The sequence below is a fragment of the Corvus brachyrhynchos genome, unplaced genomic scaffold, assembly GCF_000691975.1.
Source record: "Corvus brachyrhynchos isolate BGI_N302 unplaced genomic scaffold, ASM69197v1 scaffold245, whole genome shotgun sequence".
NCBI classification, from domain to species: domain Eukaryota; kingdom Metazoa; phylum Chordata; class Aves; order Passeriformes; family Corvidae; genus Corvus; species Corvus brachyrhynchos.
The window spans coordinates 5439683-5456372 of NW_008238988.1; the positions used below are offsets into that span (position 1 = coordinate 5439683).

The following is a 16690-nucleotide window of genomic DNA, read 5'->3' on the forward strand; positions in this document are numbered from 1 at the left end:
TTTCCCTACTGCCTTTTAAGCTCCTGGACAGCTGCCTCAGGGTTTTGTGGGTTCCCTTGGAGTTACCAGCCAGATGTGAGTGTCTCTGGGAATGAGGGATTTCAAGAGGGAGATGGGCTGTACTCAAAGGGATTGTGTATTTGGGGCTAGATTTTAGTAGATTTCTGGCAGCATTAACACAAATACAGACAGTAATATCCACCAAGCTAATAAAAAGCTCTATTTTCCAACCAATCTATTATTCATTTTAGTTTTTCCTATCATTCATGAGTATTTATTTTCCACTCTAGGAACCCCTGGGGTTTTGCTGTCCCGGGTGAACTGCTGGGACTGGCCTGGCCTTTGCTCCCAGGAGAATGTCACCCAGTTCCCCACCATCAGGATTTACAAGGAGGGACAACAATCCGGGACGTACAATGGCATGTGGGGAACGGAGGAGCTGAGCAGCTTCATCCTGCTGTGAGTGACAAATCCCCACTGGCACCTCTGCCACATCCTTCTGCCACCATCCCTGTCTTCTTGCAGGAATTCCTTCTTTATTATTTTTAATGCGGATCCCAAGGCTCTCAGTTTGGCTCAGGCTGTTCTCTCTTCGCTGTAACCAGCTCCAGCACCTCTCTGGGCCTTCCCAGATGATCATTTTTGTCTCTGATGAGGTGTCACACTTGTCCCATTGGGTTGGGGCCTTGTTGGATTGAGGTTGCCCTCTTGTCTCTTCATCCCAAAAGCAGAGAAGACAGCAGCCCAAGTTGTGTCTCTGCTTTTCCACAGGAGCCAGGTTTCCTGCCCACTGAAGCTGGCCACGATGGATGAAGCAGAAGGATATTTAAGAGGGGAGTTTCCACCTGAGCTCTCCTCCCATCACCACACCTCACTCCTGGGAGTTTTTAGCACAGCCACCAGCGAAGGTTTGTCAGTATTGGTGGGTTAAGCACTCTCCAGCTTCATTCCTGGTGGGACAGGGATGCTTCCAGCTGCTTGGGAGTTCACAACACAGCCTGCCCAGCACTGCCTTCTTCAGTTTTACAGTGAGAGGGTAGCAGGTGATCCCAGATGTGGGATCTCAGGTCCATACCCTGGCTCAGAGGACATTCAGCTTCTGTGGGAGTAGTAACTTCCCAAGGCTGTCCCTGTTGTATCTCCTGTCCCTTACCCTGAAGAGTTTGGCTCTGTCCTCTTTATGAGTCCCTTCAGAGTAGTTGTAGGCTGGCATTAAATTCCCTCTTAGCCTCTGGTTTAGCCCAGATCCATCAGCCTCTTCCTGTAGCCCATGTACAACATGTCACAGCATATTTTTCCTTAAGAAAGAAAGAGATCCACTCTTGGATCTTGCTGCCTTCTCCTGAAAAAGTGGTAACCCCAGTTCTTGTAACACACAATCCAAAACCTTTCTTTTTAAAAAAAACCAAAACAGCAGTAAGGTAAAATAGAAATTTCCTGCACCAAAAGGAATAAAATGTGAATAACTCAATGAAATCCACTTGTGGATTTTGAAATAGGTGGACATAGCAATGCAATGTGTTAGCAAGGGAGAGGGAATAAAGCCAGTCTGCAGAGGGAACATCATGCAAAGCACAGAATCAGAGTTTGGGTTGGAAGGGACCTTAAATCCCATCTCATTCCCCCCCCTGCCATGGGCAGAGACACCTCCCACTGTCCCAGGCTGCTCCAAGCCCCATCCAGCCTGGCCTTGGACATTCCAGGGATCCAGGGGCAGCCACAGCTTCTCTGGGCACCCTGTGCCAGGGCCTCACAGTTGGGAACTGGGACCTTCCAACCCCAAAGACTCTCAGTTGCCACCTTCCCCTAGGAATTGCTGCCTTAAAAAAAAGGAGAACGTTCTGACCTTGCTTAAGATCAAACTTTCAGACTATTTTTCATTTTAAAGCTCCCTTGTGCCTCTAAACTTTGGTTTAATGCAAACCAAGCTACTTTCTCACAGCAGAGGGTCCAGAGGGAAGAGGTAAGAACAAGACAGAACGTCTGCAACCAACTGGAAAACACTTGGGCTGCGTTCTCTGAGCCACCTGACAGCCAATTCCCTGCCTTCCTCTGGAGATCCTATCTGGTAAATACAGCAGGAAATCCTACTGATCCCAAAAAACCTTTAGTCCAGCCCAGAGAAGCTGTGGCTGCCCCTGGATCCCTGGAAGAGTCCAAGGCCAAGTTGGATGGGGCTTGGAGCAGCCTGGGACAGTGGAAGGTGTCCCTGCCATGGCAGGGGGTGGGACTGGATGGGCTTTGAGGTTTCTGGGATTCTCCAGAGAAGTTGTTCATTTCCTTCCATGCAAACAAGAGCCTTGGAGGTTTCCAGACAGCTCTTTGTGAATCCTGTAGGGTTGCCTCTTCCCTCAGGGCACATTCCATCTGCAATCCAGAATGGCATCCTCAGGCTGGGGTACCTCAGCCACAGGGAGATGAAATTTGGGATGTCTTCTCCACCAATGCATAGCTGGAGGTGCTGGAGCTGTGATGCAGAGAGCCTGAGGGAGCAGAAACCTGGAGCCAGCTGTTCTGGCACCAACCCAGGCTGGAGTCAGGAGAAGCACATTGTTCCTCTTATCACCCTGCAGACTTACCTGGAATTCCCAACCATTTTCTCATGGCAGCATTTCTGCTCTAACCCGGAGCAGCGGTGCACAGTGTCACTGCTGTTTCCAGTGAACTGAAACAGAGCAATGACGTGTCCTGCTAAATAAATCCTGGATGTTTTCCAACCCTCAGCATCAGGACTATGCTAAGAAGCCCTTTGGGGGGTCTGAGCTAAAAGAGGCTTGTTGGAAAAATCCTAAATAAAATTAATTAGGAAGAGGTGAATGTATTACGAGGGCAATGAACGAGTGAGCATTTTCCTGGACACTCGGAGAACTTTTAGGAGATAAATTCATTTTTGATGCAGCAGCTGGGAGCACCCTTGGAAGTATGACTGTCCTAAACCCTGTGGCAGATGTTTGAAAATATCCCTGAGCTCTGGTGCCTCACAAGGCTTGGCAGCATCACTGGAAGCCAAGTGAGAGATGCTGCAGGTGGTGCTGTGCTGGAGAGCACGGCCAGGAGACGCCTCCTTCCAGAGGGATAAGGGGTGGTGCTCAGATCCTGCTTCCCAAAACTCTGTGGGGATTTTAGACCCTTCCTCATCTGGCAGGTTGATTCCTTCTCGTTCCCAAATGAGTGAAGTGGTGCTTGCACAATTCAGGGCAGCTGGGATTCCAGCTCAAGGAATGTGCTGCGGAGCGTGATCAGCCCCCTCAGGGAATTAAAATTGTGCATTCAGGGGGGACTAATTTTCTAGGAAATATTTAAATAGATTTGTTGAAGTGTTTCCTGTCTGCAGTGGAGCTGTGTGAATTTGGGGGTTTTTGGGTACAGAACAAAGAATCCATCACTGGAGAAATACGGGCTGGTGTGTGGCTCTGGGACTGGCACAGCCAGAAATAGGGAAAAATTTGGAAGTGTGATGGGGAGGGAGAATCTCATCAGGTCAAGGAATAAGCCTGGTATTGCTGGAGGTTGTCCTGACTTAGGAGAGAATTCCTGCAGCCAGGGCAGCACCTGAAGACAAGCTCGTATCTCAAGTGAGGATTTAAAGCCTGGAGAAGTGCTTGGTGGAAGAACTTGGGATGGGAGCTTTTCTTTCAGCATTGATAAAATCAAGTAACCAAGGACCAAGAGAGCTGGAAAGCAACATCCAAGAGTGGTTTCTCTGTAGCAGCTGGAAAGGGACTTTGGACAAGGGCCTGGAGTGACAGGACAAGGGGGAATGGCTTCCTACTGCCAGAGGTTAGATGGGATATTGGGAACTGGGAATTCCTGGCTGGGAGGGTGGGGAGGCCCTGGCACAGGGTGCCCAGAGAAGCTGTGGCTGCCCTGGGTCCCTGGAAGTGTCCAAGGCAAGGCTGAACAGGGCTTGGAGCCACCTGGGCTAGTGGAAGGTGCCCACAGCAGGGGGTGGAACAGGATGAGCTTTAAGGTCCCTTCCAACCCAGACCATTCAGAAATTCTATGATAATGACTGAGCCCTCAATGAGCCACTCCTTAAGGAACTCCTTCCCTTGAAAAAGGAAAACAGTTGAAATGAAAGTTTATGGGCCACACGGGAAACAGTGGAAAATACAGCTTGGAGTGTAGCTGCAAAACAGGGATCAAAGAACCAAAAAGTGACCAGCTGGGAGGCAGCTCCATCCATTGAGCTCTGAGTCACTGTTCCCAGGAGCTTGGGCTGTGTGACAGTGAACGTTCTGAGGAGCAGTCACTGGTGTCTGACAGCAATTTATATTGTCACTGCTATCTGAGGTACCCCCTTAGTTCTCAGGAAAAACCTGGCTTCTCCAAAGAGAGGGATTTCTCCCTCTCCTTGGGTCGGAAGTGCCATTTTTGTTGCTTTTCAGTTGCACAATGAAAGGAGGAGGGGGGTGGTGGTGTTGAAATCCTCCTTGTTCTCACCCCACCTTTGGCAGCAGCTGTTTGGAGCTCTGATCTCTGCATTTCACAAGCTCCCCACCATGCCTTGCACATTCCCACAAAGCTTGGATTTCCCGTGGATCCGCTGCCTGAAACCACAGCCAGGCTGGACAGGGCTTGGAGCAAGCTGGGATGGTGGAAGGTGTTCCTGCCCAGGGCAGGGGGTGGAATGGGATGAGCTTTAAGGTCCTTTCCGACCCAAATCATTCCGGGATTCTGTGAAATTGGAGGCTTTTTGTAAGGGAATAAACCAGCTCTGCAGTCAGCTTTGTTTTGGAGCTGTGACCAAGAGATCCCAGCCTGGTCTTTGCCTATCCTGCAGCAGCCCCAGCCTGCTCAGAGGAGCTGGATAAATCAAGAGGCACTTGAGGGAGAGGTTGGTTTATCGCCAGGCTCTTAGCCCTACTCCAGTAAAGCCATCACCCATCATTTCTCAAAGGTCACTGGGATTTGTAGGATTTCTGTTTAGATTTATAATTGGTCTCCTGTTTCCCAGAATGCTTACGCACTGTAAGTCCTTAAGACATTTCATTTTCCTCTGTCCTGCAGATCCTGGAGGCTCAGTGCTGGTGGCTGAAGAGCAAACACTGTTCTCATCATGGGGATTTTCCCCTGATCCGTGGTCGCTGCCTGCTCCTCCTCCCTGAGCTGCAGTAATTTCTTGTGAGCCTCTAATCCTGGTTTAGTTCCTGAAAGTCTGCTCTGGCAGGATGTTATGTGTGCAGGCATCTATCAGGTTTTCAGGAAAAAAAATCTCAACACCTCTCTTTCTATTGTTTATTCTTGTATCTTTGTCTTTTTCCAGCCAAGGCAGCTTTTGAAGAGGCAGGAAACATCCTCAGTGGCCACGTAAGGATGGGGATGTATTTTGAAGATGATGCCTTGGCTTTGTAAGTGGTTTCTCTTTTTCTTTGGGAAGAATTCAAACTGCACTTAGTGAAAGGCAGTGCCTGGAGCAAGTGTCACTGTGCTGAGTGACTGCTACAAGTGACTTACTCCTGCAGGGAGATGGGTCAGGACTCATCCAAAGGGAATTGTCACCTTGGCTCTGCCACTGGTTCTCAGCCTATCCATGGTCGCCTCTCTGAGCCCTGTTGAAATGAGCAGTCACTTCTCTTCCTGCTGGTTTTATTCCCTCCAGGAATTTTCAGTCCCCATGGATCTGGTTGTGCTCCTCATAGAAACAGGAGCAAACCTTTCTGAAAATAAAAAGCAGGCTGGAAAAATTACAACATCAGTGTGTGAGGGAGAAAAAGTCCTGCTTTTCTCTTTCCATGAGGAAGAGGTGATGGATTGTCAGTGCAGTGCCTTCCCTTGCTCTGGTGGTTGCTCCCAGTTGCCAAGAGCAGCCAGAAAAGAAGCTGCTTGTGACTACCTGGGGTGGACATTGAGTCTGGGTGCTGGAAAAGGCTTTGGAAGCTGGGAAATAGATGCTGTCTTGCCATGGAGCTGCATTCCTGGTGGAATTGCATCCCTGACTTTAAGCCAAATGGAGCTAATGGGGTCTTACCTGTGTCATTAACAATCCAGCAAGGGGCAAAGCCCTTTGGGTTAGAGTGTGAGAGGTGCCTCAGTGCCTAGAACTGCAGCTGGATCCAGGGGGGATCTCCAGCTCATCCTGGCATCTCATTTCCATCAGGAATTAGCTATCAAGGCAGAGTTACAAATCCCAGAAGGTCCTTGGCCTGTTTTCCAGGTGTGGGTTTAAGAGCCTGCAATGCAGCAGGGAATTATTTCCCTGAGTTCCTCAGAGATGTGATGCATTCCTGATGAGACACGGGCGTTCCTGTGGTGAGCACGGAGAATAAAAGTGCAAACACCTCGGGAATACATCTTCATTAACCAGCCTGTGCTCCAGGCATCAGGGGGAACCTGACCCCCCAGTTAAGACTTTTCTTCCCTGAGGATTTCAGCCCAGCTGATAGAAGGAAAAAAAAAACAAAAACCCAAAAAGCAGAGGACAGGGTGATCTCTCAAGGTACCAGGAGAAAAAGCCTGTGTTCTCTCAGAGCTGACACATGCAGGAATCCACCTCCCTGCTCCTGCTCCAGGAGCCTGCAGCCTGCTCCTGTTTAGCAGGAATATTTAGCACAGTTTATATTGATAGTCCTTCAGCCAAATTTGGATTTTGGCTGTGATTTGTGGGTGAACTACTGTAGCTGATGGGCTTCTCAACTGTAAGCTGAAAGTAAACACTTACAGGAATTCCTTGTGCAAGAGCCAGGCTCACTTCCCTTCTTCAGAGAAAGCCATTCTTCAGCTCAGTGCTCAAGGAGAAAATATTTGTGGCTCCCAGGTCATGGAAAGCTGATTCCCCTTTTGTGCATCCTGTAGACCTTTTCCAGAGAAAAGGCTGCAGGATACACAAAGTCTGTTGTCAGCAAAGCTGTTTGCTCAGCAGGCACCTGCTGGGCTGGTCCCTAATGAAGGGGAAAAAGGCATTGAGGAAGAAATGCTTTGAATGAGGTCGTTATTTATTTCCACATCCATGTCAGAGATTCCTGCCAAGTATTTGTTTGCAGATGGTTTTGATTGAAATGCAAGACTCGTGTTACCCACTGAATGGTTCTGCTGTATAAATAGAAAGCTGTGGTGAGCAACAATGCAACCCCTCAGGACCAGGAAGAGGAGAAGGGATTTCAGGATAGATTCTAGCTGGGGAATTTGGTGATTTTCTGGAATTATGTAAGATATTTCCTCACAGAATCCCAGAATGGTTTGGGTTGGAAGGGACCTTAAAGCTCATCTCGTTCCACCATGTGCAGGGACACCTTCCCCTATCCCAGGGTGCTCCAAGCCCCATCCAACCTGGCCTTGGACACTTTCACTTTTCTCTGGAAGCCTCTTCCAGTGCCTCACCACCCTCACAGATGCTTATCAAAGCCTGCTGGACAAGTTGATGTGTTTTAGATACAGGGAACAAGAGTTCTCACTCCTCTGAGCCACGACCAAGCCAAAGAATCTCTTTACAAGCTGTAGAAGTTTAATAAGTTCAAAATCCCTGAATTCAATTTATTTTGAGGGGTTTTTGCTACTCTTGATCTACAGTAAATACAGGTTAATTTGCAAAGCAATGAAGAGGGAGGTTAAGGATCTTCCTCACAGCCCAAAGGATTTGCAGAGGTGTGAGAATCAATTTCTTTTGAGTAGCAGAACTTGGGAGTCCAGACTGGGGGAGGAAAGCTTAGCTCAGGGCTGGATTTACAAAGATAAACTAAAAAACGTTGAAATGGCTCAGATAAATCCAAGAACAGTTTAGTAATTGTTTCCCCAGATTTGAAGGCCTCAGGGAAGTCCATGCTCAGGAGTTGGACTTCAGTGATCCTTGTGGGTCCCTTCCAACTGAGGATATTCTGTGATTCTTGACCACAACATCAGCACAGGTCTGGGGTGGCCCTTAGAAGTTTGCAGTGGGTGTGTTATTCCCAGAGGGATCAGTGCTGTGATGGAGGATGGGAAAGGCCTCCACAAGAGTTGGACACCATGGAAATGAGTTACCTGCAGTTCCCTCCACTTGCTTTGTCATTGATGATCTAAAGAAATTCTTCCCTGGGAGGGTGGGCAGGCCCTGGCACAGGGTGCCCAGAGAAGCTGTGGCTGCCCCTGGATCCCTGGCAGTGCCCAAGGCCAGGCTGGACATTGGGGCTGGGAGCAGCCTGGGACAGTGGAAGGTGTCCCTGCCCATGGCAGGAGGGGGAACTGGGTGTGCTTTAAGGTCCCTTCCAACCCAACCCATTCTGGGATTCTTTGGTGTCACAGCCTTCGAGAAATTGCCGGGAGCCTTTGAAAAACAAACCAGACATGCCCCCAAAAAACTGCACAGGCAGCTGATTTCCCCTGGCACACCCTTCCTCTGGGCAGTGCCATCTGGAGCCTCCAGGGCTGAAGTTCCTCAAACTTCCAGAAAATTGCTGTCCTGGCTTGGTGTCTCCCCTGGCCTTTCATTGCTCAGACTTCTCCTATTTCTGCTTTTCCCACTTTCTCAGCTTTTCTTTGAGTACCTTGAACCCTCTTACCAGAAGGACTTCAGGGATTTAAGGATGATCTGGCTGCTCCACCAAGAGAGGGTGGGGGCAGCCTGTGTGTGTTGCTCTAATGTGGGGCTTGGACTTCACCAAAATTTTGGGGATTGTTCACTGAGACAAGAACTGGATCTCCTGGAGGTCGTTTTGTGTGGGTTGTGTCGCTTGGATGGAATCTGAGACCTTCCATTTGCCTTGGCTTGGGAGGCAGAGTGAAGCCCTGGGTGGGCCTTTGCACCACCCAACCTTCAGTGTAAAAATGAAGGAGAAGTAGGAGCAGAATCCCAGAATCCCAGAATGGTTTGGGTTGGAAGAAACCTCAAAGCCCATCCCGCTCCACTATCCCAGGACACCTTCCACTATGCCAGGTTGCTCCAAGCCCCGTCCAACCTGGCCTTGGACATTCCAAGGATGGGACATGTCTCCAGGAGGATGCCAGCTCTGTGTGCAGCACATTTGGTGTGTGTCCAACCCCCCTGTGCCCATCCCTCTTTTTCAGATCCCGAAAATACTCCGTGTCCCCCCCTGCCCTGCTCCTTGCCCGCAGCGGAGGCCGGAGCGTGGAAGGCATCGCTCTGTCCAAACACAGCGTGCAGGACGTGGTGCAGATGATCAGATGTGAACTGCTGGACATTTTTGTGAGTAAAAATAAAATCAAAACGTCCTTTTTCCATCACAGTTGTTTGCAGAGCCCTGATTACAGCGTGGAGTTCTGCACAGCGGCCATGTCCGCTCGTTATTTTTCATCGTGCCGAGTTTGTTTTTAAGTTTTATGACTTAGAGCAGGCAGTCTGGATAGAAATCTGTTGTTTGCTGTGTGGTCTTGGAGCAGGAGACCCTGGAGTTGAGGGACTGGCCTCAGAGTCACTCACTCTGCAGTGCTTGGCCTCTCACAGGGTCTATTCCCTATTCCCAGGGCTTTTTCCATGTGCCATTTGGAGCCTGGCTGTAGCCTCTGCCTGCTCTGCTCACATCCCCATCTCCAAGCTCACAGCTGCTGCCACGGACTTGGTGAGCTTGGGTTGGGCAAAGACATCTCCAAGTGCACCAGAATCCCAGCCCTCTTGCAGCTTCCCACGTTCCACACAGACACTGCAGCCTTGCTTAACCCCCTGCACCCTCGTGAAGAGCAGAAAGCGGAATTTTCTCCCATTTTCTCCTCCCCATAACCCCCAGTTTCTTGTTTGTGACGTCTTGCAGCCAGAAATCACCGTGCCAAATCTGCCTCAGTACTTGCAGCTCAGAAAGCCCTTCCTCATCCTGTTCAGTGCTGGTGGCATCAGTCAGATGGAAAGCAAGGAAATGCTGAAGCTGGCAAAAGGAGGAGCCCAGCAGGCGTTTGTGGCTTGCTGGTTGAACCTGTGAGTGTTTGAAAATCTCTCCTTTCCCTTAACTCGCTCCGAGCCTTGCAGAAAAAAAAACCCTGAGGCTGCAATTACTGAGAACATGAGCTGGTAATGTGATTATTGGGTCTGAAATCATCAGCAGTTGGGAGGTCAAGCCGTTGAGCAATGGTTCAGTCAAGTGTTCTGGGCAGCTGCAAAAATCTCCTGACAAAGTAAAATTAGTAAATATTTAATTAATGGCAGAAATCGTTTTCAATAGAGGAGGAAAATGTTCCCTAGTGCTTGTAGCAGCTTGACCCTGGGTCTGGTGTTACTTGTATTTTTGTTGCATGTGGGAGGGGAAAAAAAAAGAAAGGAAATTTGCCCTCCTGGAATGTGTTCTGGTGATTTTCCACCAGCAATTAGAGGGAATGACTGGTCATTGACTGGGGAAAGAAAGTTTTCACGAGAAGGTTCTACCAGCAGCCTCATAAATTAAACTTAAAAAATATTCAAGAAACAAAATTAATTCATGACCTAAGAAATAGAAAGTTGTAGGAATGGGGATTTTTTTTTTGTTTTTTAATCCTCCCCTTCTTAGTTGCAGTTTGAATTTTTGGCCTCTGTTTGTTTTGCCCAAACCCAGAGAAACTTCAGTGGCTTAATCATAACGTGCTTTGAAGTCTGGGAAGCGCCGTCCAGCGTGGGCTGGAGTTTAGCTGAGGGAGAAAATGCACATGTGTTCAGAAAGAAAGGGATTGGGCTGCCAGTAATGCACCAGAAACGAGAGCCCTGGAACTTCCCCACCTACACATCTGCCTTTGCTCTGCCTTCCTGAGGCACAAAAAGCCTTCCTGTGCCAGAGCAAAGTGGCACTGCCACAAAGCAGGGCAGAATCCCAGCGTGGTTTGGGGTGGAAAGGACCTTAAAGATCGTCCAGTTCCACCCCTGCCATGGGCAGGGACACCTTCCACTGTCCCAGGCTGCTCCAAGCTGGCCTGGAATACTTCCAGGGATCCAGGGGCAGCCACAGCTTCTCTGGGCACCCTGTGCCAGGGCCTCCCCACCCCTCTGGCAGTGGAAAGCAATTCCCCCTTATCCTGTCACTTCATGTCCTTGTCAAAAGTCCCTCGTCCTAGAGAGAAGCCCTCATTCCCAGGGCAAGAGCCAGCTCAGACCTGGGCCATCACTCTCAGCCCTCAGATGGTGCTGGAATGACTCAGAACCTTTGTGGGCCTGCTGTCCCTCTGTCTCAGTGTCCTGTTTTCACTCTCTCTGTGTCACTTGAGGGGTTTGCCTTTCCATCCCTGTGGAATTGCTGTCACCCTGGGGCTGTGGCAGCAGCTGGCCTGGAAGGAGCTGGCAGCTGTGCCTGCAGGCAGGGTCTGACCCCAGGGGGCTGCAGGATCTGTCCCACTCTTGTCCCAGCTGTTCTTAGAAGCTTTCCCACCTTTTTTCCACCTTTCTACAGGGTTTGCCCTGCTCAAGGATTTCTTCACACATCCAGGCTGTTGTCTGCTCTCTCTCCATTGGATCCTAACAGGTTCCTTAAGGCATTAAGCTTATATATGTAGTGCCATGAGCTTAGAATGAGGGAATCCTGGAATGGTTTGGGTTGCAAGGGACAGTAAAGCCCATCCCATTTGTCCATGGACACCTCCCACTATCCCAGGTTGCTCCAAGCCCCGTCCAGCCTGGCTTTGAACACTTCCAGGGATGATGCTTCTACAGTCCCACAAAACTGCACTTTGCTGGATGGGACCCTTTGGTGATTTTTTGGCTCTCAGTCCTTTTGTGCTGCCAAACCTGAATCTCCTCTTCCCAACAGGAAGAAGACTCCAGTGGGACACGGGATCCTGAGGAAATACTTTTCCACCACGCCTTCCTTGCCCGTTCTCCTCTGGGTGAACCTCCACGCTGGGGGTCAGGTATTCAAGTTCCCACCAGAACAGTCCATCACTGAGATGAACATCTTGTCTTGGCTGGAGAAGCTCCAAGCAGGACTGGAGATTCCCAGCAGTAAGTGGACACAGGTTTATAACGTTCCCAAGCACACACTGTGAGCTCCAGTCTGTTTATGAGAAGATCCTACGTGCAATAAATTGTCTGCCCTGGAATTTAACGATGGAAAAACCAGCTCTGCTTGTTAGAGCTGCAGAAGTACAAATAGTCCAGCCAGGAGAGAATGCCCACACTCACAAGTTTGCTTTGGGACTGTTTAATGCTCAGAGCCAAACGTGGATAGTTTGGATTTGGCATCTTTTCCTTGTGATAATCCCCAAATCTGGCTGTGTTTTCCCATTCCCAAATGCAACTTGCTAATAAGAAACCTCCCAGCTCCCAGTTGTCAGTGTAAGAAGTAGCTGCTCTTTGGGCACCTTCGTGCCCAATTTCTTTTTTGGATGGGAGAGGATAAGGAAGCTGCTTTTTACTGGGGTCTTTTGGACATGAAGGGTTGGTTTGTGCTGTGAAGCTTTTCACTGCATCCCTCCTGTCCTGATCAGCCCAGTGAGGCTTTGGAGGAAGCCAGCATGGATATGCCTTCCTCAGGAGAGCTGGAAAGGGGCTTTGGACAAGGCATGGAGGGACAGGACACAGGGAATGGCTTCCCAGTGCCAGAGGGCAGGGATGGATGGGAGACTGGGAAGGAATTCCTGGCTGTGGGGGAGGGGAAGCCCTGGCACAGGGTGCCCAGAGAAGCTGTGGCTTCCCCTGGATTCCTGGAAGTGTCCAAAGCCAGGCTGGATGGGGCTGGGAGCAGCCTGGGACAGTGGAAGGTGTCCCTGCCCATGGCAGGGGGGTGGAGCACGATGGGATTTAAGGTCCTTTCCAACCCAAATCATTCTGGAATTCTGTTAATTTTGTATTCATAGGAAGGGGAAAAAAAGCCATAATTCCTTGGAAAGGGAAATATCCCTGGAGGTGGGGCATAACTCTTTACCTGCTGACTGGAACTGTATTTGCTGCTCAGGTACCTTGTCTGAGGAGGACTGGAAGCCACCACTCCCTGCTTACGACTTCCTCCAGATGATGGAGCCATCCGTGCCTGAGCTCTCTGCCCGCTCCGGGGACACCGCGGTGCCACACCCGCCCAAAAGCCCCGAAGGGGACACTGCTGCCACCGGGGAAGAGCCACCCCAGGAGAGCACGGCAGAGGAAGTTGGTTCCCCTGGGAGGGACCTGCGGGGCACAGCCTCGAGGCTGGCAGCGAGGGACAAGCAGGGCAAGAGACACAGCGAGCTCTGAGAGCTGGGGTGGGGAAAAGTGTGGGACTGCCCTGGAAAACCTCTCACTTTCCCAGCCTTCACTCCAAGGAGAGAAGTGGTTTCAGCTCTCAAGGAATGGTGAAGGGAAAGGCCACTCCCTGCTGCAGAGTGCTGGTGGCTTCTGATGCCAGAGACGTGTCTGTGCATCCCACATGTTGTTCCCTGGCTGCTGCTGGGAGCTCACTGAGCAACGAACTGCACTGGAAAAGACAAATCAGCCCTGCTCTGTAGATTCCCTAAATCTCAGAGCTGCCCCTGAGTAGAAAGGGGTGAGTGATTCCAAGATAAAAAGCCCGTTTCTCTCCTCCCTGGTTGCAGGAGAAGCTCTACTGATGTGTGTCAGCAAATGCTGCGATTCCATCCACGCTGGAACCGTGTGGAGCTGGGAGGGCCAGCATTCCACCACTCCAGAGCTGCTGCAGCCAGCCCCCCGTTGTGTTTACACCTGACTTGTGACCCGAATCCGTGAGCGTGTTCATCCTCAGGGGAGAGAGGAGGATCTGGTGGAAGCAGATTTATTACAGAGGCCAGAGCTCAGGTCGCACAACAGCCCTGAATAGCTGGGACAAAACTCTGCCAGCAAATCTCCAGGGTGGGCAGGTTGGGAGATGGCTTTCCTCACTGCTGGCATTTCCTTGGTCCTGAGCCCAGGGGGTTATTTGCAGCCTCGATTTGTCTTTGCTCTCGGTGACAGCATCGAGGTTGGTGCCTGCTGAGCTGGAATGGCACAGGGAGCAAGGTCTGTGGGAAGCTCAGTGCTGTGGAAGAGGGGAGGGAGATGAAGGGCAAGGCTGGACCCTTCCAAGATGGGATGGAGCTGCTTCAGATCCAAAACTAAGTGGGGAGATGCAAAACCTGAGGCTTTCCAGCCTCTGCCCATCTCCTGGGGACAAGAAGCAGCAGAGGGTTGAAAGCAGAAGGTCTGTAAGGTCCCTTCCAACCCAAACCATTCTCAGATTCCATGATCATCCCCCTCCCTTCAATGAACATCTCCCTTCCACTGCACCACTGAGACATGACAGAAGGGTCAGATCCTCCTCCTACTCCTTAGGGCTCTGAAATTACTGGGAAGAGGAAAAAATGCTGGTAAGGAACTGCTGAGAGCATTGCAAACTCTGTATTTCTCATCCTGCAAGGAGCACACATGGCTGTGAGGCTTTTGAAATATCCAGAAATAGATCATTAGTTCTGGGCTCTCCTGGAAGCCTTTAATTGCAAGAGACCATTTTTGGACCAAATGGCAGGCTTTGAGCAAGAATGTATATATTTAAAGGAATAAACTGCAGCCTGCTGATCAAAAGCATTATCCCCAAGGGAAGGGTGTGAACAGATCCTTCGTGTGTTCCCGTCATTCCTCTGCTCCATAAGCTCCTTACGCTGCTGAATTCCATAAATGGAACTTTGGTCATTTCCCATTCTGTCCCTGATCATCGAATCCCAGAATGGGTTGGGTTGGAAGGGACCTTAAAGATCATCTCATCCCCCCCTTGCCATGGGTAGGGACACCTTGCCCTATCCCAGGTTGCTCCAAGCCTCGTCCAGCCTGGCCTGGAACACTTCCAGGGATCCAGGAACAGCACCAGCTTCTCTGGGCACCCTGTGCCAGGGCCTCCCCACCCTCACAGGGAAGAATTCCTTCCTGATATCCCATCTAACCCTGCCCTCTGGCAGTTTGAAGTGCAATAATCGGGTTTTTCATAGCATCTTAAATAAACTCCACTCAAGTAGGCTCCTCTGCATCTGCTTTGGGTGGTGGGAGCAGTGCCTGCCCCTCATCAGCAGGATCCCTTCCTTCCGCAGGGTTTGTGGAAGACAAGGAGCATTCCCACGTCCCCCACTTTTATCCGCGTGTCCTTTTCCAGCCCTTCTCCCGTGCAGGACTGGGGCAGGAGTTTGTCACTAGGGGTCAGTGCCACATCTCCGTTGTGGCCTCGCAAATCGCTGCCTCTCCCGGTGCTGCCGGATTGACGCTGGAGCGTCACCATCGAGGCGCTGGAGGTCAGGAACATCTTCCCACTGGGATCCTGATGGGATGCTGCTGGATGAGGGGCTGTTTAGCTGGGGACTGCTGGCTCTCTCCACAACACCACCAGTGGGATCCATCAGCTCCAGCCTCCCAGGTTGGGTTGGGATGCCCGGAGCTTTGGGCTGAGTCCCCCTTGCAGGTACCAGCACAGAGATGTGGGAAAGGGATGTGCTTATCCATGTCCCACCACTGCCAGAATCCAGCTGGATGGGCAGCTGTGGGTTTGCTCTGGATGCAGGTCAGGGTCCTGGACCACATCAGGTGGCTTTAGGTTCATTGGGGTTTTATTTTTCAGTACAAAATGTCTTTTCCATTGTGTAACCCAAACAGACACTGGGGGAAACCCGTGGAGGCAGAAATGTGCCAGGATATGTATGGACAGGGTGAAGACATCAGGGATGCTGAGGGCAGTGTGAGGGGATCTGCATCCCAAAGTTTCCTCATCCAGCAGAGGAAACGCTCCAGCACGTGGCTGTTTCCAACAACTCCAGCTCTGGGGACAGAGCGGGGTGGAAAGAAACACTCCGAGGGTGTTCATGGAATCAGAGCCATGGAGTGGTCTGGGTTGAAAGGGGCCTTTAAAGGGCATCCAGTCCCACCCTGCCACGGGCAGAGACACCTTCCACTGGACAAGGCTGCTCTGATTCCCATCCAGCCTGGCCTGGAATTACAGCCTTGGGTGAGAAGCGAAGCAGAGGAGGCAGAGCTCGTGTTCTGGGGGGCGGCTGTGAGGGACAGAGTGATTCCCAGGAGGCTGGAGGAGCGGGATCTGTCCTGTCCCAGGAGGCTGGAGGAGCAGGATGCTGGGGTCTGCGTCAGCAGGCCCTGTTGTCAGCAATGCTGCTGCTCAAGTGAGGTGAGATCACCAGGGACACTGATATTATCAGCTCCTTCTTCAAGCATTTAACAATAAAAGCCGTGTTTGTGTTCGTAAACCACAGCTCTTCCTCCTTCAGTGGTGCTGGGGGGGCTCAGCTGAAGATTTCCTGACTGATATGGATCAACAACAGCTATCAGACCAAACTCTTCTGCTAGGACTTGATTTCAGGGGACATTTGGATGTGCTCAGGAGCCTTTCAAGGGGTGTTTAAATTATCAAAAGATCAAACAAAGATACACACCCCCCCAAAAAAAAGGATTATGTGCTTGTCCCGAAAGCAAAACAATTTATTGTCCAAAACCACAGGAAATTCTCCATGCACTCCTTGTTGGCCCCTTCCAACTCAGGATGTTCTGTGATTCTCTGGTCTGTCCCCATCCTCAAGGATCACCCACAAAGCCATCATCATCCTCGGTTAGGAGGGAGGAAGGCTGGCAGCAGTGCTCACTGCAGGGCAGAGGAAATATTAAAGGTGTGTGTTGTGTTTTCCATGTTTAAAAGCTGTCAGAGGGATCATTATGGAGGTGCCCTCTGATCTCCAAACTATGGGACATCAGAAGCAATCAGCTTCTTCCAGGTTTTTCACCCTTTCAGCAGAACCAGGGTGGTGGGATACAAGTCCTTGTGATGGAAGATGGATTTTCCAAACCGGCTGAGAATCTCCAAATTCTCAGCCCATCCTGGACCACTGCTGGATGGTCACAGTCCCT

At 50.6% G+C, this 16690-nt stretch overlaps 1 protein-coding gene across 4 annotated transcripts in view; it reads left to right on the plus strand.

Annotated features, from left to right (window-relative positions):
* Positions 1-16035, plus strand: part of TXNDC16 (thioredoxin domain containing 16) — a 38154-nt gene extending 22119 nt beyond the window's left edge. Inside the window, exons 14-20 of one of the 4 annotated variants that reach the window (XM_008637316.2) lie at positions 291-459; positions 772-908; positions 5267-5351; positions 8983-9121; positions 9684-9844; positions 11637-11827; positions 12780-16035. In XM_008637316.2, the coding sequence (XP_008635538.1) occupies positions 291-459; positions 772-908; positions 5267-5351; positions 8983-9121; positions 9684-9844; positions 11637-11827; positions 12780-13054 (1157 nt within the window). In that variant the 3' untranslated portion in view covers positions 13055-16035. The remainder of the gene's footprint in view (positions 1-290; positions 460-771; positions 909-5266; positions 5352-8982; positions 9122-9683; positions 9845-11636; positions 11828-12779) is intronic. The other 3 variants (XM_017738869.1, XR_001863487.1, XM_017738870.1) reach the window with 3 other exon arrangements.
* Positions 16036-16690: the final 655 nt, after the last annotated feature.